Source organism: Rhipicephalus microplus, chromosome 6, assembly GCF_043290135.1.
Source record: "Rhipicephalus microplus isolate Deutch F79 chromosome 6, USDA_Rmic, whole genome shotgun sequence".
Taxonomy (NCBI): Eukaryota; Metazoa; Arthropoda; class Arachnida; order Ixodida; family Ixodidae; genus Rhipicephalus; species Rhipicephalus microplus.
In genome coordinates, this window is record NC_134705.1 from 187,390,753 (window position 1) to 187,414,545 (window position 23,793).

The 23,793-nt window shown below is 43.1% G+C and overlaps 1 protein-coding gene across 2 annotated transcripts in view; it reads right to left on the reverse strand.

The window, feature by feature from the left end:
• The window catches only part of Khc-73 (Kinesin heavy chain 73), a 118,268-nt gene that overhangs the window by 14,271 nt on the left and 80,204 nt on the right, over window positions 1-23,793 (reverse strand). The window contains exons 14-32 of one of the 2 annotated variants that reach the window (XM_037418397.2): window positions 23,581-23,693; window positions 21,833-21,976; window positions 21,141-21,321; window positions 19,840-20,002; window positions 18,167-18,313; window positions 17,056-17,208; window positions 16,310-16,447; window positions 15,110-15,283; window positions 14,043-14,209; window positions 12,807-13,083; window positions 12,203-12,302; window positions 11,700-11,826; window positions 11,432-11,487; window positions 10,959-11,089; window positions 9,740-9,955; window positions 9,459-9,512; window positions 8,122-8,274; window positions 7,290-7,521; window positions 2,510-2,578 (exon numbers count right to left, since the gene is read on the reverse strand). In XM_037418397.2, the coding sequence (XP_037274294.2) occupies window positions 2,510-2,578; window positions 7,290-7,521; window positions 8,122-8,274; window positions 9,459-9,512; window positions 9,740-9,955; window positions 10,959-11,089; window positions 11,432-11,487; window positions 11,700-11,826; window positions 12,203-12,302; window positions 12,807-13,083; window positions 14,043-14,209; window positions 15,110-15,283; window positions 16,310-16,447; window positions 17,056-17,208; window positions 18,167-18,313; window positions 19,840-20,002; window positions 21,141-21,321; window positions 21,833-21,976; window positions 23,581-23,693 (2,795 nt within the window). The remainder of the gene's footprint in view (window positions 1-2,509; window positions 2,579-7,289; window positions 7,522-8,121; window positions 8,275-9,458; window positions 9,513-9,739; window positions 9,956-10,958; window positions 11,090-11,431; window positions 11,488-11,699; window positions 11,827-12,202; window positions 12,303-12,806; window positions 13,084-14,042; window positions 14,210-15,109; window positions 15,284-16,309; window positions 16,448-17,055; window positions 17,209-18,166; window positions 18,314-19,839; window positions 20,003-21,140; window positions 21,322-21,832; window positions 21,977-23,580; window positions 23,694-23,793) is intronic. The other variant, XM_075867257.1, reaches the window with a different exon arrangement.

The following is a 23,793-nucleotide window of genomic DNA, read 5'->3' on the forward strand; positions in this document are numbered from 1 at the left end:
AAAGCCAGTTAAGCGATGGAAAGCAGCCCCCACTTCAGTTAATCTGATGTCCGGATAAAGCACTGCATTTATATATTTCCAATAATGCCATTTCTAACACGTCCTGATGATCGGGGTGGTGATCACTGCAAGTTGGTTGTCCCCAGTGAACTCAAGTTAGCGCCGAGAGACACAGACATTTATGAAGATGTGCAGAACACTAGGGATGTGCGTGCTGTGTGCACCTTCATGGGTCTGTGTCTGTCAGTGCTAAGACAAGTTCACATTGATTGTTGCTAATGAGAAGAGAAAGCTTCACTCTTGCTGAGTCATGACAGTTCGACTGCTGCCCTGCGAGTCACAGAATTTAATCCTGGTCGCGGTGGCCACATTTTCAATGAAGACAAAAATGCTTGAGGCGCCCGTACTTGGATTTAGGCTCGTTAAAGAACCCCAGGTGGTCAAAATTTTTGAAGCCCTCTACTACAGCACTCCTCATAATCATGAAGTTGTTTTTGGGACGTTAAACTATAAAAGTAAAATAATAATATTAATAATTGTTAGGGTTTAACATCCCAAAACCACCATAGGATTATGAAAGATGGCGCAGTGAAGGGCTTTGAAAATTTCACCCACCTGGTGTTATTTAATGTGCATCTAAATCTGAGTACCCAAACCCCAAGCATCTTCGCCTCAATCGAAATGTGGCCACTACGGCCAGGACTTGATCCCACGACCTGCGGGTCAGCAGCAAAGTTCCTTAGCCGCTAGACCATCATGGCAGGCAATTATAAAGGTATGTGACAGTGACAACTGTAACAACGCATATTACTACATTGCACATGCTTTTCCAGCATTCAAACAAAGTTTTGAATATTTAAATGCATATATTGTTAATCTTTTCTACACATAATGGTGAAGATCTAGAGAGTTTTGTAACAGTGGTTAGCCCTCATAAGACGATCGCTCGGGAAAAACAGGCGATATACACTGATCAATATTTAAAGTTTCAGTGCTAGTGGCTTCCGCTGCACTGTAATATAAAGGGTGGCCTCCACTTAAAATTTCACTTTAAGGAAGGGCAACAATTCAACTGTTCACTACACACAGGGTGACTACAATAAATATAAAAGTTCAGTAATATGAAAGCATTTTTAATTTGCATAACTATATGATAAAGTAAGTAATAAGAGCAGTTTAAATCTCATTCAATGTAAACATACAGTCTGCGACGGGTCTCGTACCAAGCAAAACTATCATTAATATGTTTTAACTTTCCAGAGTAAAGCCCTAGGCCTGTCACAAAACAAAGATAAGACAGTTGCGAAATGCTGACGCCTTGCTAGTCAAAGGACGCAACACCGCATAAGACGTCCCTTTCGCCACAGGCCTCAGGAAATGATTGGCTTATTGATATGCCTATGTATTGAAGATTTTATATCTCAAAGGCTTAGCATAAGCTTCATGTGTTTAACTAATTACATATTGTCAACAATATTACACAGATGGATTACATGAAGCTGCTTGATTGGTTAAATTTCTGTCTTTAAGTGGAGGCCACAAAAAATTTGCACACACAGTAGAAGACACTTTGAAAATGTATAAATAACATGCACAAAAAATAAGAATCAAGCTCTGAGCAAGGTAATGAGTAAAACAAGTACCACACACAAAAAGCAAAAGAAGCAGATAACTTAAGAGCAGACCCACACCATCCAGCATGCATGCTGAAATTGCGTCGCTGGTCTGAAGACTTCCACAGTCTATGGGAAGACTTTCTGTAAGGAAGCCACTGAAATGGTTTGAATTTATACTTGCAGCTATTGATCTTATACTACTTCAATTTTCATCAATTGGAACAACACTGGGTTGAAATAATTCAGCAAGTAGAATGGGCAGTGATTGAAACGTTTCAGCTGATAGTAATATTCAATGCGAAATTCCTTTGCCAAGTCATGAAACACTCAGAAAATCTTCAGACCAACATGGTATAAAAGTGGAAAGCATCGAATTCGTTCAGAATGAAGGCAGAAACTACAACGCTGGTCTGAAGACTGTTATATGGTCTTCGGAAAGACTCGAGCCATCTGAAAGTCTTTATGAACACTTTAGAAAAACATCAATCGATAGATCTAAATCATGTCTAATAAACAAATACACTTATACGACTACAAATGTTATAAAATATGGTAAAGCAAATATTGAATTAATACTGAGACTGCAGACCAGCGTTGTACACGAGCAAAGAACACTGAAACCAAAGCGAAAGAAAGAATGACACGAAAATTCCAGTAAAGCAAACGAAAACGTGTGTAGCAGGTTCTCAGGCCACCATAAAACATACAGGATTGAAACGTTCCAAGCCAAACGAAACAAAGAATAAAAGTGGGGGCAGTCGTCTTGAGCAAAGCAAAACAGATGTGAAATAATAAAGAAATACATCAACCGAATGATAAAGAATTCGGCATCAGGCAGGCTTCCGTGGAATAAGAAAGAAAATGTGGAATCCGGTTTCATTGGAAAGACGTACTTTTGGCACCCGCCGCCTGCCGCAAGCTCAAGTTTAGATTGAAGTTTAGGTTGAGGAATGTGGGTCGTGCTGTAATGAGGGAGCATGGTTCAAGGGAAGAAGAAAAACATTTTAATTGTTTTGTTTACCGTATTCAAGACCTAAGACATTAAACCTACAAATGAGATTTTACTTTGCAATAGCACTTATGGCATGTTTAGTATATAAAGCAACTCTAACGATTCTTTATAGAAAACCAGTAATACAATATGAAAATAGCGAAATTCAATTCTAAGGAGTATTATAAGACTTCTATACTGCAAGTGACAATGTATTGAAGCGTTATACTCAAAAAATAGAATTTTAAACAGTTTTCCATTGCAGATTTTTTATGCAGAACTTTTCTGGACTTTAGAAAATAGTATACATGAAATTAATGGGAGACTATTGTCCCAGGCCAATTCCTCACAAATTAACACTGCACACAGATTTCCCTTAGACGCAATTGCTGGTGTAGCTTGAATTAAAAGTGGCTGAACTTAAAAGAAACACTTCGCTTCTGGTTGGGAGCGAGTATTTCATACTCAGGCCATCCAATCTTTTAACTTAAATGTGGCCTATAATAGCCAATGCAATGGACTACATAAGGTCTCAATCCCACAATGAAAAGGAAATATGGATATCATTGTTCTACAAGTAGTGTCTACCTTTACTTCCAAATATGCAACAAGTTTCGTATGATTCAGTTATGGAGGGATAAAACAGGAACGTTCCTACGTGTTCATGCCATAACCTGTCGACGGGTGGCCATTTAAGTGGTGTTACAACCTAAGATATTTTAAGACAAGTTTATTCTATCACCTAAGCAATCCAATTTCACCAGAGAACTGCTACGAAGACATTGATGCAAAGCTTGCACGCACTATTGCACAGAAAGCTCGCGACAATACATGCTAGAATAGAATTTTAGGAGTCACATCAAAGAAGCCCATGTTAGTATATGCACGTTAGCAGCATGGCGAGACATGCCTTGAAGGGAGTTCACTCTATCCAATAGTCTTAATACACACAAGACCAAGCAAGTGATTTATCATTGTAGATGTACAATGGGAATGGGAACACATAAAGCTGTTCAGATGAGTGAATTTGTCCTTGAACCGGTTAGTGTTCAATTATCGCTAGAAAAGCTAGAGCACATTGAACAACAACAGTGATGATACGCTTTGTGCCATTGCCCGAGTCCCTCGCCTCATTTGATTTTTATAGCAGTAAACGTATCCTTCATTGCACAGAAAAGGCTCAACTAAAAGACTCGTGCTAAAGCTTTAAAGGCAGTGAAAAGGGATTAGACTAGCTATACTCCGTTTCACGATTTGTTGGCAGGACTGTGAAAGGTACGGGCACTCTCAGCCAATCATGACAGATGCACTTCGTAAGCATGTTCCTATGCGCATGTCACGTACGTTAATTCGACAGGTGGCCCCATCTGCGATGAAGTAGCCATACTATACTAATTATCTTCAATTTTCGTAGCAAATGGTGCTCGGCACTTTTTTCATGTGTTTTGCTTATTTTTGGACGGGACGACCAGCACTGCAATGAAGCTGGCCCGGCCTTTTCTATTTATTATTATCGTCGCTGGTTCTTATATGAGTTCCTGTCATTTTTGAGTTTTTAGGTTGTTTACGCAGCTTGTATAAGATTATTTACTTCAGTCACTGTATCAATTAACAAACAAATGATTGAATCTATTAATCGGAAGCTTTATTTTCACTTCTCAGTGGTCACTTGCTTGATTCCTTGCCACAGCAGAGTATCAACGTCTTGAAGCTTAAACCTCTTGTTTGCTGCAACTATGACGCCCTTTATGTCACTCCAAACAAGCTCTGTGGGGCTCAGCTGGCAGTGGTAGAGGGGGGAGGTGCACAACGAGATGGCCAGTAGCCCCAGCAAGGCAGTACACACAGTATCGGTCCCTGCTTGTTTGCACGTTGTCGACAAGCTTCATGAGCTCCACCATTACCATGACGCTGCTCCACACAGCACCTTTTTTTTGGAAAGCCAGGCCTGTATGCCCTTTTTCAGGCCTCTTTTATCATCGCAGTGCCGCCACTTGGCGCAGGTACCTGTGGCGACTCAAGACAATGAGCGTCGCTTCTATGAGAAAGGCATTCACAGAGCGTTTCTTGTAATTGAAACCAAACTTTACCAGCATCCTCTGAATCGTCGTCATGGACATGGTCGATAACATCTCATCTTCCTTGAAACGATGCTCCGGCTTGGCAATAGTTGAAATTCCCCTTTCTCAAAAAAGCCATGCACCACTGTTAGCAAGACACTGAGGTCAAAATTGTCCAGCATTTTCGTCCAATCAGGGCCTTCCCCACAACAACCCTTCTTTGGTGGTAGGGCTTTGCCGACGCCCACTGTGTCTGTTTTTTACCAATACAGCGTTCGCTCGCTCACCTGTCTCAGTTTTGCGGTCTTCTTAATAAGTGCATGCGCACTTGAATTGTCGGCGCATTCGTAAACGGCGCATTCGACGCGAAGCCGTTTACGAATGTCCGAAGCTATCTGCTTCGTTAGCGACAGAAAACCACACATTCATAGGATAACTCACTGATCGCGCAGCCTGAGAGGCACCTTGAACAGACACAAACAACTCGACCGACGCCACGTTTCCGTAAGGTGGTGCATCACCACGTCACAACCAGCCTCTGCAGAGGTGTGTCCATGCAGGCTTTCTCTTTTAATTTCGCTAATAACTGAAACACTCTGCATGCTCTGAAAAACTCAATACTAACAACATTTTCCATTTCTGTGAGTGCAGTTCGCAAAATAGAAACTGGGCTGCTCAAACATTTTAGGGACTGCGCTGCGCTCCTACAGTCATGAGTGGACGACAAAGCTCTACCTTTGGCTGTACTGCCAACAGCTTGTGAAACGCAGTATAGACTAAACTAGACTAGCCAATTTTCGGTCTACATTAAAGTGTTTGAGTTTCACTAAAGAGAACGAACGAAGATCAATGTAGACTGATGAAGTGCTATTTTTAAATTCCGCTTTATTTAGCTTCCTTTTAAATGTCTCGAGCCGAAAAGTTAAAACTAAGCTCATGTACATTAGTGCCATGTCAATCTAAATTTCTCAGTTTCTCGAGTGATTTTTTTCAAAAACCCTAGTGGCAGCTCGCAACCATTGACTTTCCTAGTAAGAGGGAAATCTGGTTATAGTGCCCATACGTACCTGCCAGTAGCCCGATCGAAGGTCTATCAAAGAAGTGAACTCCACCCCTTGCTAAGAGTCTAGCGCGCCCATTCTTTTATCCGAAACAAACGCCAAAACACAACAATAAACAAAGCGACAAGTGCGCTCAAAGTTGCAAGCCCGAAGATTAGGCGAATCCGTGTACTACCCATCATTCCCATTGTGGCTGAGAAATCACAGCACCAGAGTTCCCTCTAGTATACGGTGTACGAAACTTGAGGCTAGAAATGAATTTGTAAGACTAATGATGAGATGGGCAGTGTGAGTCAACTGGTGCAACACACCATGCGTGACACAAAGCACCGCTATCACGTCGACTTCAGTCGAAACACAAGTGCATTTTGCCAGGCCCTGCACTACAACTGCTGTCTTTGTGCATCACGCGCCACTTGTGTCACAATTGCGAGGAAAGTGAGCAGACAGACAACATGCCACTTACGTCGATTACAAAGCTTTTGTGCATATTTTAGTGCCAGAAATTTGAAATTGAGAAAACGAACAAGAGTGTGAGCAACAGTTTTTCTATTTTTGATGTCATGATGCTGCACTACATCGAATGCGGATGTTAATTAAAACATTGATAACTGAAGTAACAGCATCACCTGAATGCTTGTCTGCTTTGCTGTGACATTATGACATTACACTGCATTTAAACATTTGCCTTAAAGTCCTAAGTGAGTTGGCTTCACACCGTAATGAGACCAGCAAGCTGAAACTAATACCCTAAACCTGTCCATATAAATTTTGGTGCGTCCTCTATGATTTAGTGAGCTTGGAGGCTATGCGAAAATATTTACATATTGCGCAATGCACAATCTTTCGAGCCTCTATCAGCATGGAGCTGAAAAGATAGTGCAGACGTCAGTTATGCCTCCTCCAAATAGTGCTAAATGGAAAAATCATAGAATTTGAAAGGTCTTTGGAACAGTACCCTTGGTTTAAAGATTGTGCAGCTTTGCATTGTACCAACAATTGTGCTGGAATAGCAATTATAATTGATTCAAGTAATGTAATACGTGCTTAACTGTGTCGCCTCGTTTTCCTGGTCATCATTTTTTTTTAGGCTCGTGAATGTCGTGGTTTCAGGTATTTGCAAAAGAGCCAGTCACAAGTTCGTAAGTATGCCAACTCATCTAATGAAAACTGGTGTTTGATACAATAGCGAGCTTTAGCTTGACCACAAACTTCTTTGCACTTGCAGATTTCTGGGCTATCAGAACTCGACCAGGTGAATACAGCTATATTATTGTGGTAACCAAGAGCATGCTACTTTGCTACATGAGTAAATTTTTGACAGTGGCATTGCGAATATGTCGGCTTTTTGAAACAGTTTTTCAGCAAGAACATTCGTTGTACGCCAAGTGGATTGTATCAGCATTGTGGCCAATCGACGCATCACAAGATGTTCTAGCAGTGTCCAGTAACACCGCACTGCACAACCCTAACGCTATTATTGCTAAAATGCCACACATGCTAGAGCTCTCTGAAGAAATGCGCTGGACGAAACAGAGATATACATCACAGTGGCACTGACCGAGGCTTGAGATTGCAGCACTTTTTCCCTCACTGAGGAACCGGTCGAGACCTTCGCTGAGCGAAGACGATGCCAGATTGATGACGGAGTCCGATCGGTGCGGTGCTGCCTCGTCTGGCCGCAGCGGGGAGCCAGCATCCGAGGTGCGCATGACCTGCGCGATGTTGGGCACGCTAGCTGTCTTGCGCAGCAGCCGTCCTTGGGCTGCCAGCAACTCCTTCACGGCCACTTCCTGGTGGAATGAGAAGCATAGCTTACTTTTAGACTGTGAGCTTAGGACTAGAAAGAGATGGATATTTTTGTGCTGATGGAGACAAATGTGAAGATACTGAAGGGTTCAATGAAAGTTTGTCAGGTCAGACATGGGTTTCCGTGATGTGAATCACGAAGACCGACCAAGAAGAAAGTGTCTGAAGACTTTCTATTCTTGCATGTGTGATTCCTGCATGTTCATCGTTATGGAGTCGGTGCTATGACCACACAGCTATTCAGCTGCGGTGTCCAGTGGCATCTGTGCCCTCCTTCTCACTCACTGAGGAATTCAGGATAGATGCTTGCTTACTAGGTTGCAGGCCCTGGTTAAATTTCTCATAAGAGCTAGATTACCTTCATTTCTTTAGAAAGCCTAGGCAACAGGAACAGACAATTAGCCAGGCCAAAACCTATTGTGGTCACCAAAAACTGCTCCCAATTAACAATAAAAATTAAAAAAAGAATCTGTTGAGAGCAGCAAGAGAAAGAGAGACAAAGAAGAAGGCAAGACGGTTAACCAGATGTTAGCAGCAAAGTCATGTTGAATATTGAATACAATGAACACCTATCATATACGCACCTGACGCAGGCGATCCAGCGTGAGGATGCTCTCGACAGCCGAAACCCCACGTGTGTACTTCTCTATGTAACTTTCGCCGTCGCTCGTTTCGCTGTCCCCACCAGAAGCGGCCATCAGGGCCAGGGATTCCCGACCCTCCAAGTCTTCGAAAGCCTGAGCAAGCATGAAAAAAGGAAAAAAAAAAAAAAAAACATTAATCAATATATACCAGCTAGCCCAACTTTCTGCCTTAACCATGACTTATTATTCTCGATACTAGCTAGCCTTATTTTCTGCCTTAACCACGACCTCCGATTCTCGATACCAATTAGCCCAACTTTACACCTTAACCATGATCTATTACCAATATAGGTGAGCCCAACTTCCTGTCTTAATCATGAATTAATAATCTCAATACAAACTAGCCCAACTAACTGCCTTAACCATGACCTATTATTCTCGATACTAACTAGCCCAACTTTCTACATTAAGCATGACCTATTATTCTCAATACTAATAGCCCAACTTTTCCCCTTAACCATGACCTATTACTCTCGATGCCAACTTGCCCACCTTTCCGATTTAACTATCACCTACTATTTTCGACACCAACTAACTCAACTTTCTGCCTGAACAGGACAGTCACATTCTGCGTCTCATGAGACATATCGCTCTTGTCTTCAACGTGCGTCAGCATGCGATCCGTCTTCATTGACTGACACTGGCATGTAGCAGCGCATATGTGTGGTTTCACAGCGAAAGCTGTTATGAGACCATAACAATGGCATTGTTTGGTTTTGCTGTTTTCTTGTCAGTCATTGCCGGCAACTAATTTTCAACACGGATGGGAAAAGAAAGGCGAAACTTAATTTTTTTGCATGTTTTGTAAGTACATAGTGCATGAGTAGCAGCACTTTGCAAGCATTAAGCTGTTTTCCAAGATCAAGTATTTGACGTCTCTATAAGTATATATAGTAGAAGCACCGCACTGTGCATGCCTGGACATTAAGAAAGAAGACAAAAAGCCACAAAGTGTCCTCCGTGCATGCAAATTCTAAGAGAAGGGGTGGGATGTGCTGCAATTTTGAAATATTTATCAATATTTAGCTGTCCCGCTTCATGCTCATCACCACAATTATTCAAAGTATTGCCTTCGAGATTATTCGACCCTACAAATGTTAGCTACAGCTGTTAGCTCCTACTTCGCTTCCAACCAAAAGAAGATATCAGTGCTGTTGTAGCAATTTCTATTTTCCCGCATGCCACTCACTGTCCCCTCGTACAATGATAAACCGACGGCTGTTTCACAGACACGTCGACAAACAGCACCAAATCAAGACTGAATTTCCGAGACTTGCCTTTGGTATGCTGGCAACGATTTCATACGTTACTCCCGATGCGAAGTAGACGTCCTGAAATCAGAAAAGGGAAAACACTTAAAGTAAGGTAAATGCTGTTAAAAAGATCAGTAAAGGACATGGAACAGCTAGACAAAGTGGCACACATTACGGAACATGAAAAGAATTAAGATGTTACTGATATATTCAGTAGTAAATACATTGTTTAGTAAACATATACTACTATTAGGAATGAGATTTCAATGTTCTTAAACAATGTAGGAACGTTTCGCTGCGCTCACCTGCCTGCTGATCCTCTTGCGTATCTTTTCAGTGAGCGACTGCTTCTTGTACACATTGATGGCAAAGCGCTTCCGCAGAATGAGATCCATCACAGCGGGATGGCTCAGCCTCACAGACACCTTGAGGATGAGGTAGATGCGGTCATTTGGCGATGTCAGGGCGTTCAGGTGCATGGAGTCGTGGATGGACGAGTCCCACGCCGCCACTGCACACACCTGCGCGGGCACCCCCACATACGATGGTGAGCCCGGATCACACCGTGGTGAGATGACGACCTGATCTAATTAATTTTTATTTTCCACCTACAAAACTGATGGAGGGGGCCTAGTACCGAGCCTACACACAAATTTTGAGACAGGGGCAGGCACATCAAGGAATCACTAAAGAATACACGAAACAGCAATACATACACATAAGTATACGTTCACCATGTTATTTTAGCACAACCTGTATTAGCGGCTATCTAAACACAATGCAGTGTGTTACGGTAGACCCTCGGCAAAAAAGAAATCTTTTAAACAGAATTGCAGCTTAATGAAACAACAGCTTTTAATATAGTTAGTGTTGTACTTGAATTCTGTACACATGTCCATCTCTTGGTAAATGAAACATATCTTCCTGGCCCTTTCCGGTTCCATTTAATTAATGAGAGCCTCCTGTGCATGTGTTTTCTTCAGTGTGAGAAACCATCCATACAAGAAATCTTAAGAAACAATCACCGAAAATATAAGGAATAAAAAAAAATGTCCATCTGTTCCAGAAAGAATGCTGCAACACGTTTACCAATCCATTGCAGTTGTAGCATGGTTGTGAAACGGTTTTGCCATAGAAGTATAAATCCTTGACTTCGATCTGAATTAAGCCATCTGAGCGCAATCGAACTGTGACGTACAGTTGCATATATTGAGCTTGAAGTCAAGTGCGCCCAGTTCACATCAGGCTTAATATGCAAAGACATTTGTGAGTTCATCAACTCTTGCATCTATATTTTTTTTTAATGCAAAGTGTTACTCCAATGTAGGAATTTTATACATATCCATTTTATTTCCTTAACTTTACGTTAACCTTAAGTGCGGTGGAGCTGAGCTGTACTCTCCAACTGGCAACACGCCCACTAGTGTATAAAGTCCACCCTGGCGATGTGCAGGAGTGCAGACAAACAAAAAAATGAACAAATACAAAAGGACACGTCACGGAAGCACGACATCAAGACTGTACCTCTTTATCGAAGTGCTTCACAATTGGCAGGTTGAACAGCGGCGACGAGTTGTTCTGCTCCTTGGGCAGGATGGAGTTTGCGCCGGCGACCTGAAGCCCGTTCTCGCCCGAGTTGGGCACGCTCATGTCATCTGCACAGCATCGAATGACGGGTCGTGACATTGCAAGTATTCAAGCACGACATTTCAAGTGGCACCTTTGAAGTAAATTGCCACGATGAAAACTAAACACGAACGAGCAGCGGTGAAGAAGAGCGCCCTTTGAGCTTTATAAATTGCTTGACACTTGAATCTTCTGTGCTTGACTGTGACGCAACTAAACGTTTCGTACTCTCTAGCACCAAACCTACAAACCTGTCAATGAATAAGTCCAGTGCTGAACTTTTGTGACCACGGAGAAAACTAAGCACTTATTGATAATTCTTTTTTGGTGCACTCGTGTTTTACTGCCTGCCAACAGTGCAGAATACTTACCACTCAAGTCTAGGAAGATAACAGGCACATGGTTTTCCATCCCCACTGGAGGTTCCCTGGAAGTCAAAGGGAGACACAAAAGCCACACTGTAAAGCCATGCTCAATTTCAATGATTGCTGGCTTCAAATCAAGCACAACCTTACAAAGAGGTCTGTGGAATTCGGAAAAGACAGTGCTAATGATAGTTTCAAATGATAGTTTGCTATTCGAGTTAACTACACCAGCCCAAAGCATGTCGTTCTGATAGGGAGGCTAGGCCTACTGTACCAGTTTGCGGGAGCGCCAGGAATGTCTGATCCTGGCTGCGGTGCCAAGACTGCGTTCTTTTCTTCAGTCAGGAGCAGCCACTGGTTGATCAAGCTCTTCTCACGGTCAGCGTCTTCATCGGACTTGACTGCAGTGCACGCATTAAAAAACAAGTTCCCTAAATTATTTACACATTAGCCCACCGCCAAACTTCCATATAGCAAGAATGAACTTAATAAATTTTTATTACGTAACAAAGTAATTATCATACATTTCTTGCGAAAATTTGGCATGTAACAAATAAGCACTTATAACAGCTGCCACATATAACAAAGGTGTTAGCATGAAGCCTTTCATGGTATCTAAACTAAGATTTCGAAACCAGTCATCTATTCATGACTGTCAGTCAACATTACACTCAGTCAACATTAAAAACAAAACAAAATTCAATTTACTGTGGTTGCATGTGTTCTAAGGCTCTTGGACACACAAAAAGAAAGTGTGCAGCCTCTGCACATACTCACCCGGCTTGTCAGTGATCTTCTTGAGGTGCTCCGCCAAATACTCGGAACGCCGACTCAAAGCATCGCACCACCGTTCTCGCAACACACTGAGGTCATCGTCCTAAAAAAGGAGTAAGGAGCTGTTAGTATGCAGTTATTGGTTATGAGAAAGGCAAGGCGGGTGAGAGAATTCCAGTCCCGATAATGTTGCATCTTACACGAAAATAAGTTTGTTATATCCGAAAATTCCTTATAAAGGTTTATTGTATATCTGTTGCGACTATAGGTCGGCACTTTAAGGGCTTAGGAGCTCACTCAAACTCACCCACCACAATTTTTTTCAGCCTTCCAACTCACTCACATTCATACTTACCCCTACTGACCCTTATTGGTGCTCACGTTCACACTCACGTCCACTCATATTGATGACTACTCACTCACGTTCATACTCATGACTACTCACAATCACAGTCACTCACTCACGTTGACTCAATCTCTTCAAACTTCCACGTTCTCCTGAACTCCTGCCTCATGTGGACTTCGTGTACTAACAAAACTTCAAACAAATAAAAGAAAGAAAAAAAAAAGATGATGACTGAAAGGTGTTCATGACGGGGAGAGTGACCTGGTATGAGTCGAGGGGCCGCTGGAGGCGCGAGCGGATGCAGACGGCGCCCACGCTGACAGAGCCGATGTGCTGGCAGATGAGGGGCAGGGTGCCAGAGCGGACCACGGGGGCCACGCGCACCACCAGGCGGCGCTGCTGGCCCTGGCGGAGTTGGAACACCCCGCCTGTGCCCACATCGCCCCGGGGCACCACCTCCACGGGCGCGTACTCGCCCTGCTCCGTCAGCTCGTGGATCTCCAACCACAGCTCCAGCTTGCGCTTCAACTCCGACCACCTGCACAAGGCCGTTTGAAGCGAGAAAGACAGAGTCAGTGTAAGCATAGATCTTGAATAGCATAATAAAAGTGAAAAAAAAAAGTGAGGAATAAGAAGGAGCCACTAGTGCCATAAGTTAGCGAACTCACTCATGAGTAGACTCGATAAGACTCAGATCAAGCCATGAGTCCGAGTGAACTTGGCTGAGAAAGTTATTGCTAATTCGGAGTCCAAGTGGGCCCCAAGCGCAAAATATATTAAGGTCAGTTCGAGTAAGCTTAACTTCTTTTGGCTGGCTGACACTCTTCCTTCACTGTCCTGTCTAAAGTTGTCCACTCACAAAACTTCCAGCCTACGTTGCACGTTGTCACAGTTGCAGAATTGACAGAAGAGTCCATAAATGTGCAGTGCGAAAAATGCCGGGCTTGTTGAACGATAGCAGCAACTAACGCAAAAAACAGGCCACTGTGTGCGTCTCCCGCGTTCCGGCACAGCTGGGCAACCAGCAGTGGTGCACTGCCTACACTTCTCTTCAAACTGTCACCGCGGTTGTCACGCGACAGTAGCCGACATCTTGAAGCCGATGGATAGGAGTGTGCGCGGAAGGAGAAAGCGACACTGCGCATGTTTGTTGCTATGGCGACGTGTGTGCAAAGAGGAACAAGTAAAAATTGACCCAGGCCGAGTTTAGGGTCAAAATCATGCACAAGATCGTTGTCTGGGTTTGAAGAGGAAGGACGCAGATGTGTCAAAAAGCCACGCTACATTGCACATAAGCAAAATTGTGGGAAGAGCTGGGTAAGGGCTAGTTGGTTTTATGTTGTTGAAATATGCAGCACCCTACTTATACTTGCACGCACACGAGGACACTCACACACAAAACCGACGAAGAAAAAAGCACAACTGTAGAGTGCCTGTTTTAAGACAGCGCTGCAAATTTCAACGAAGCTGCAGGCATAGTGACGGTGTCGTACGCACCTGTCCACCAGGGAGTGTGAAATGTGGGACTGGGGACCACCTGTGGTCAGGTCCCAGCCGTGGCCAGAGCTAGTGAAGCCTGTGCTCCGGTGGCCCCACACTTCGATAGAAAGGGCACCCTCGGCGCAGTGCTCGACAAACTCCTCCGTCACGGGTACCACATGATCCTGCAAACATGATTCACAAGCATTGAAAGAACCGATTAAAGATACACAAAAGCACAAAATTCTGATCCATGTAATAGGCTTTGTTTTAGACACTGTAGATACAAGCAGCCACTATGCAAACTTTTTTGTTTGGGATACAAGTGGCTGAAGAATGACAGAAGGTGCCCTGATAACAAGCATCAAGAGAATTTAGGAACCTGTTTTCCTTGAAAGAAAGTTCAGCTTAATTAGGAAGATGTTTCCTGAACTAATTACAAACAAAAAAGATTGTCAAACTGTCCAAATTGTAAGTTGAGAGCAATTTCCATAGGGGAATTCTGGTGCCAATATTTATGAGAGCACTGAGCACGATCTTTCAAGCAATGAAGAAATAATTGTCGGTATGTGAAATTTCGTGGATGTCGTGCACTGTATCCTCAAAATCGGTCATTTTCAGTAAAACAATGTGTTACAAATGCAACGGCTTGAATAAATACGGATGTGCACAAGAACATATCACCTTTTTGCACATGAAAAGACATTTATATCTATAACGACTCATAGAGGTCAGCAAATAAATCTACAAGAACACCTGAAGCCCCAGGTATGAAGACCAGATGAATCCAACAATCCCATAGTTATCTGAGAACTCACCCGAATAAGGTTTAACTTGAACACAGCCTGAATTTCTCACTAATATCGGCGTGTAAAATGTGCACTCCATTACACCAAGGTTTAATTGCATGCTGCATTAAGGGTGTGACATTATAGTTGACGTAAACCTGATGTAAACAGTTTACATTCTATGAAGAATGTAATGTTAGCTGACATAAACCTGATTTATACTTGGTGTAAAGGCAAGCCGCCACTTTCGTTTCACGAAATTTCACACAAGACACAGGAAAAGGCCAGGTCACCAACCTGTACGTGATTGAACTTGAAGGCGATGTTCGAGTTGCCGGGAGAGCCCGGCTTGGCGTCTGTGTCCACTACGGGTGCCACTACAACGGCCTCAGTGTGGCCCCAGAACGTGTACTGGCAGAAGACGAAGTTGGACAGGGATGGTGGCAGGCCCACTGCACTCTTGATGGCAACCTGCAAGACAGTCGTTGCAGCCAAAGTTGTCACAACCATGAGTTATCTGCATAACTCCTTCAGATGCCTTCAGAGCACTGTGCTGCTGCGAATGAAACTTGTGAGATCTTTGAACACTCACTACGTTTACATTTAAAACCACTGCAGTTAAGGCAAAACCAAGTTTACTAAAGTTGGACATTGACATACAAAACTTCAATATACCAAAATCCTCTATATAGTTCCTGAAAGAAACAGAATTTCAGGGCATGTTTTTCTTTGCTACACACAACTTCAATGAAAACGAGCAGACATTGAAGCCAAGGAAGGTACAGGTTACGTTACTTGCAGTCTTAATTTGAACTATTTGGTAGTCATTACGAAATAAATGTGAAGACAATAAAGTATGAAAAGACGACTTGCCGCTGACAGACCTAACCTGCAACCTTCGAATAATGCGACCTACTGGGCTATAGAGGCAGTCGTCCTTCCATACACTCCATTGGGTAATTGCAAGTAAACATACGACGGCTAGCACTGTTTGTAGCTTTGACAGTGAGTGTATAACACTCTTTTTTGCCAGCTGGTGTCACAGAGCAAGCGATCTTTTTACAAGCTGGCAGCTCACCAGTAAGCCCTCACATACTAGTAACCTGAGGGCATCAAGTCTGCTAAAGCAGACCCTTACCAGAGTCTCGGTGGCGTCAGACTTTAGAAAACCATGTACCATCTTTGACATTAACACAAGAAAGAATACAACATTTTTATGCCACTGCAAATGGCATGCAGAGCCATTTAATGCTCTGTGTGCCAAAGACTTGACATTTATATTGCTGAACATTAGGTTAGTCTCCTGAAACCACATCCTTTCCAAACCCCTTCCTGAAAGGCTATTTATTTTTAGGGGGGGGGGGGGGGGAGAGAAGTTTTGGAGGGGGAGGGAATGGCAACCCTAAAACCTAACTGTAATAAACTAGCTATGTAGGATATTTACATGCAGAAGTAAAACCCTAGGCTATAGAGTTTCATGTGTAGCTGGCATCTTACCCGGACGGTGACCTGTCTTCCCGAACTGTCATCCGAGATGTCGAGGAGTGATCCCCGAAAACTTCCCTCTAGGTCACCGCTTCGATCAGGCAGCACACCGTCCGTCTTGCTAATTTCAACGTGCACGCGACCCGCAATCTGGATTTTGAAAGAAAGAAGAATACGGACAAAATTAGGAAGTCTCGAATATACACAAAGAGGTTGAAGAATACTAACTACGAATGGGGGATTAAGCATCTACAGAACGGCATGCTTGTGACTCAGTTTCAACGAACTAGGTTTAGATTCTTGGGAAAAACTGACATGAAGCAATGACGACTGTATCCATGACAGATGTTTTAAATGTCTACAGACACTACTATTACAATCTCTTCAACTAGGAGCTTTATATAAATTTTTTGCTCACCTGAGACAGCTTACTATGCCAACGATTATTCCACGATATTCTTACTCAAGTTACCTCTTAGAGTTAGCTTGAATAAGCCCAGATGACTTAACATAAAGCTCTTTGATATTCTTTAGAAATAAAAGCAAATCAACAAAAAAGTGCCGACCCTCACAAAAGCCCTTTGACAAATTTTTCGGAGGCAATTCACCAGGTATTCAAGCTGGTAAAAAGAGCTGCCATGACTGAAACTGCAAAGGTCGTCATTTAAGGTGGCTATGAACTGGCCAAATTCAGCGGCATTCTCGAAATGCTAGCAACACTGCTCTTGCGCCACAAGGCGAGCGACCAATGCACTCACCTCTCCTTGCTGACTGATGATAGGCACATGGTAGCTAAGGCGCACATTGTGGAACAGCACCTCTAGGAACACATTGGCAACGCCAATGAGGTTGTGGTTCTCTTGCGACTCGTAGAAAGGGTCGAGGCTGGGTGACGTAGTCTCCTTGTCATCCTGGGAGCCGAGGCAGAGGAGCGAGGTTAGCTGTTTGCTGTCGTCACAGAAAAACTAACTCGAATATGCATGCCTTCCAATTTATACAAGCTGGGGGTGTGCAAGGTGTATTCGGTGTCTTTATAATAGAAAGTTCTTTAATCACACTGCCGCTTTCAAAACATTGCCTCACACTTTGGGAAAGAGAAGACAGTTCACGTAAGGAATGTTAACCATAAAACATCAAATGTAAATGTAGCATACTCAAGTATTGAAACGTTAAAACTTACGTCAAAGTATCGCGCATACTTTCCCTTCCAGCGTCTACGGCTTGTGTTTTTCGGCATAATTAGGACTCAAGTGCTTACATCGTTAGCGGCCATATATGCACCGACATGACGAGGTTGTCAGGGGCGACAGCTCATAGCTGTCCTTATAGTACTTGAGAAAAAACAATAACGTTGAGTATCAATCCCCAAGTACTTTCAGTGGTGACCACTTGAAACATCACTATTTTGAACTAAGTAAAGCCCATACTTTCGTTTCCACTATTTTGGTTCGTCTTGTGTTGGTAGAATTTCAACTCAACAACTTAGGTCAGAGCCAACATTAAAATTGGAGGCTAGATTCATATCGACATGACGTAGTTAGCTTGAGAAACTGTGCATACTAGTCGTTATTCTACAAAACTTGATGTCGCATTGCAAGGCATGAGCACTGTATTCACATAAATGTACAGTGTTTTTAATCATATAGCAACAACAATGGACAGACCAACCATCCACCTGACAAGGCTACATTTACTACCTCGAACCTTTCCTGTCCAAAGGAGTTGTTTAGTGCGACTGCTTATAAACAACCGCCTTTCATCTTGGGAAAAAAAAGAAAAAAAGGAAGACAAACAAGGCGAGGAGGTAAGTAATTGTTTGAGGCATGTTCTGCAAACAGCTGATTCTGGTGTGAACAAATCTGGTCTTGCCTTGAGGGATGGTGGCCTCTCCTTCCGGTCCTCGTACATCTCCCGCATGTCGATGATCTTGTTCTCAAGCTTCTCCATGGACCACACCTGGCTGCCCTCTTTCTTTCGTTTCACCAAGATGGCCGGCTCACTCACGAATGCACTCTTCTGCTCGCGAGAGATAAAGGAGAAGAGAAGATCCAAGACGAATCGGTGAATGATAACAATGACAGATCACGCACGTCACGTGAGCAAAGCTGGAATCGAGCGTGAACGGGTGCAACTTCACAGACCCACAAATTTAGCACTTTGGTTACCGTGTGAAAGTCACGTGAATGTTGCTCTGCGGAGAGCAAGCTTTGAAGAGAATGTGCGCGAAAGTTAGCCGAGTGCTTTTTGTTTCGTGCTCAAGGTTAAGAGTTCGACTGTCAGTAGTTAGCGGCTGCCAAGTCTTGATGGAAGATGAAAGACAAGCCAGCCAACTCCAGCAACCCTCCAGTCTCCGATCTTGTCGACTACGATAGTTGACTATTCCAACAGCGAACATAATATTGTAGCCATAACCCTCTCCACACAGCATACATGGCACCTCATTTCTAGATCCTTTGTTTTAGGCATAAAAAATTAGGTTATCATTATTATTGCTTTGGCTCGTTCTGAATGTATCTCATCACTTACATAAATACTCGGGTTCTTAAAACGCCATTTGCGTCACGCTCCTAATAATGTCAAATTACTAGCTTATCAATCTCTCGTAAGGACGAAGATAGAATACGCATCAGCCATTTGGAGCCCGCATCAAGCATATCTCATCACTCAACTCGAGTCATTCAAAATCGAGCCACACGATTTATTCATTCTACGTACTCTTACGACGTCAGCATATCAGCACTGAAAACAGAATCTGGCCTATCATTGCTTGCATCTCGTAGCCGCATTTCTAGTCTTTCCCTTTTTCACAAGTTTTTTACAGCTCGCTCGGCAGGCCACCATACATTCTTCCTCCGGCACGCATCTCCCATCGCACTGGTTACCCGCAACAAGTTGAGCGGCCGCGTACGCGCGCCGTCACTTTTTCGTCCTCATTATTTTTTCGTGCAGCTACGGACTGGAACGGCCTTTCTAACGAAATCACCGCCATAACCTGTCCTACCACCTTTTTGAACACCGTAACAAATCACCTTGCATTGTAAAAAAAAAAAAATGGCTTTCACGTTTTCATATATGTACCCACCCCTTATGTAATACCCCTTCAATGGGGTCTTTAAGGTAATAAAATGAAATGAAATGAAATAAAAGAGAGCCTGCCACTAGTTTAGACCTGCTCAAAAGTACCACATATGATGCGCGGTATTCCGTAAACCCAGAACTGGTCTATAACGTAGGGCACACAAGTGTGTTTTTTTTTTTTTTTTGAAGGGGGGGGGGGGTAAACTAAGATAGGTATATTTTTCATTGCATTCAAGCTGTTTGTGAGTTCTCAATAGCTTGTAACATCCCTGGATCCGAGGCTGAGCTGACATGTTTTTCAGCTGCTCTTGCCTCAGAGTGACCACGGAACAAATATGGCTACAGCTGCCCACCTGCCAATGACCACTGTTTGGTGATCCAGACACTCTTCCAGCAGATAAAAAAAGCCGACATATAAGAGTTCCCGTATGCTACAACGCAACGCGGTTGAAATAAACGCGAACCTTCCTATTGGGGCTCAGGTTGGCGGCTGGTATCTGCAGGGTGACCTTGAACTCCGTGTGCTTGCCCATTTCCTCGGCCAAAAAGTTGGCCTCCCGGACGAGAGCGTTTGCCCGCACTATGTCCTCCCGCAGTTTGGCCAGGCTCTTCTTGAACAGCTCGTCCCTGCAAAAAAGGGGCGGCAAAATGAGCCTTTCGTAAGAAAAGCAATACTGAACTAGGAGTAGCCAGAACGAATTTTAGGGAGATGCCCTTTAGGGGTTCATGGCTTTTCTGATCAGTGCAAACTTCTCAACTTCCTGCAACTTTGATCACCACTGCAGCAACTTTACTAATAAAATCACTTGTGGGACACACTGTTCATGCCAATACAAGATGTTTGTTCTCATTTCAGCTTATTACAAAATAGTGTGACAAATTGCCAATGTTTGGCCAGGGGCCAGTACTTTTATTGTAGTACCTTTATTCTAGCACCAGCTGCAAGCAGCCCTTCAGCCAATCTATCATTAATTATCAGTTGTTAGTTGCATGAATTGCCTCCTTTTTAAATAAACTATCCTTTATCTAATGCCTTAAACAATACAGTAAATATAAAGCAGAAATATAAATAGCAGGGATCTCAAAAACAACAGCAAAGACATGTTATTGAGAATTAATTCAGAACTTTGGAGAATTCTCAAAAACACTAAAATACTAAACCAGTTTAAACTGATTAATTACTGTCCGAGAACTCTACTATCATTGGTATCATTATACGTTCATTATTAGTAGAGCAAGCAAAATTCAACTTCTAATTTCTGAATTTCCTGCTGAAATCCCAGCACCTGTACGTCAGTGTCATTTCTTAGATTTCGGTCTTTTTTTTTTTTTGCACATCTCGGCCACAGTGGCTCAGTAAGGTTTACTGAAACTTGCCATGCTACACTTTTATTGGCACGGAATTATGCAGGCCCCTAGCAGATGCAGTCAAAATCTATGACGTCAAGGAGAGTTGCTGCCGAAACTTCGAAGGTGACATTGCCCCCTGTATCACCTTTTTTGCACAAATGCCGGTTTACTGAGCAATGCTTGGCAAGAGTGCCGCTTTCGGTGTTGTGCGAGGATAGTTTACAAATGCAGCTGAAACCATTTTTTCTCTTCGGTGCACCGAACAACGTTTCCAGAGTCATCACATTACCGAAAGAGATAAATTATAATACAGTACACGAGACTGCCGACAGCAATAGAGAGCTGCTTCGTTACGACAATCTCAATGCTGGTACGTTCCCACAAATTGAAAGATATCTAGTGTTAAAATGTCTACCTCTCCTTGGCCCACCGCTCCATGCGCGAGGCGACGCTGGGGCTGGGCAGTCCCGAGGAAGCCGCCTTGGCCCCCAGCGGGTCAAAGGGCAGGTAGGGCGCATACGGCGTGGACGGCGACATCTGGTTGCGCAGCAGCTGCAGCTGCCGCTCGTACATCTGACGCTGCTTCTCCAGGGCGTCTGCGATGAGACAACGAAGTCAGCGAACGCGCTACGAAAAGACGCGTCACAAATACTGGCATGCTGCCAGGCTCGGAAGAAAACCTCGGCTGCGACGACTGACAGGACGACTGACAGGACGACCGACTAGCATGGGTCATTCAAAGTTGTGACACCGCAACGTGAGTGGCTAGCCGAGCAGTGTAAACAATACTAACGCTGTCTGCTAGCTTGATGCATCAACTCTGAAGAGTGACAGATGCAGCAGACGAGATTCGCTGTGGCAAAATACAGAACTTATACACGACCTGAAAGTCAGCTAACTTGTTTATTTCTTCTGGAACTTGCCCAAAGCAGTTGTTTGAGCACCTTGCTTCGTTCGTCAATGTATCAATTTAGCCATGCCAAACTTGCACCATAACATGTAACGTTTGATAGTTCAAGACACTTGCATTGTTATACTGCTTCTCTGCTCGGCTCATCAAATGTGAAAACAGCAAAGCCAAGGCAACACTAAAGTAACGCCACTTACTGTGCTTGTCTTCCTCGTGCTGCTTCTCGAGCGATTGCATAGCTGCCTGGATGGGATCGTTAACCAGTTCTTTCATCATGATTTCCTCACGGGCAAATTCGTAGTCGATGGGCCGGTCGAGAATGGGCGTCTCCAATGCACCGGCTGAAATAATGCCACAATTTAAGTGTATAAAGCTCTGTACATAATCAGACATCTCTCAACTGTCTTTTTTTTTCTTTAACTGAAGTGACCAGTCTGAGCCGTAAGCGAGACATACTACAAAACATTGTTTTATGTTTACAGAATTTCCAGTCATTACATTGTCATGATTTCTGTGCTACTGATTATGGTTTAACACTAATTACATGAACTGTAACCAATGATGTTAGAGGTGATGTACTTTCCTACCGGATTTCTCGACTTGCATTGTAACCTAAAAAATTATGCAGAAGAAGAAACTTGAGAAATAGCACTGCTAATTTAACGAAGTGAACAAAAGTAAAACAGAAAGCATGTGGTTCCATGTTTACAGCTAATGTGGGTGACACAAAAAAGCACTGACAAATGTATGACTACATGACAATGTTCAATTTAATCTGCTAAGTCCCAACACTGCTTGTTTACTGGCACTTCAGGCAGGGGTCGGGTGTGGCAACTTTCTGAATCCCTCACCTGTAGCTCGTTGCAAATGCCTTGACACAAAATGGGCGACAAAGAAATGAACAATTGGATGGCATGATGACTACCACTATAGACAGTTTTTCAAACTCCCATTTTTTTTTTCCCTTTGTACTTCTTCATACAAGATAAATTTACACCACTACAGCTGACTATTAGTTTCATTGCTTTCTAAACTTGGTATCGATAGTGCAATCATACTGTAAACATTATATTCTATGATCTATCTTCATATTAACATGCCTGAATAATGAAATGTTGCAGAAAAATGCCAATTAGCTTGTCTAAAAAGAAACAGTGTTACAGAGGAAGCTCACATGTAGGTCAGGCACCTCAGTGGCACCTTCTTAATTGTTCTATTCTTTTCTTATCACCGTCTGCATTGAATGACTGATAACAGTGTTAAAAGGCAGCGCAGCGCCTTGCCAGATGATGGCGAACAATGATACGAGTGGCTTTGCGAAAGACAAACTATATTTGCATCAGATTGGAGCAACTCTGCGGCTATCAAGTAGACTGCCCTCTACACTTTTGAACTACCCTGACATGAAGTTGTCCATCTGTTCCACAACAAACCTGATAGCATTTCAAATCTTTCAGTAGTCTGACACAAAGCGCTTATAGCCACACCACTGCAAGAAACAGCTGTACATCTCTCAATGTGACCGACCCTGACAATAAAGCCATCGCGTTATTCCAAAACTGCACTTCTTTTTTGGCTGTGATATTTCATCAAGGTAATGCTTCCCTGTAATAGGGCCTATACATTACATTTGTGATTTCATTTTTCACGCTAATGAGCCTGCATTGCGTAAAAAAAAAATCGGTTTCAGCAGATATGATATCAGTGAGTGAAAAATCTTGGTGAATGTTTCTTTCTTGTGAATAGACTAAAAAGTTGCACCTGGCACTACTACTAGATAACACAGTAATTTAATGTAGACTCGATAAGCTGTTGATTCAACTGCCGGTATGACATAGACATAATGTTACTGTTGCTCATGAAACAATAGACAAAAACTTTGTCAGAAGCAAGGAAGAGTTTTAAAACCGTAGAGAAAATTCAGAGAGCGTAAAACCCGCTGTACCTGTCTGCATTCGTGGGCAGTTGACCCTGAAGAAGTGATTGTTGCCCCAGAGCACTCGGTCGCCATGGTGAAGCTGTGTCTTGGACACAATGGCCGACCCATTCACGCACGTCCTGAGGACAAAGAATGGCACCGATGAAATCGACTTCCATCTTTTCTCGACATAATGACATAATCAAGTTTAAGCATTGCATATGTTGCATCCGTAACGGT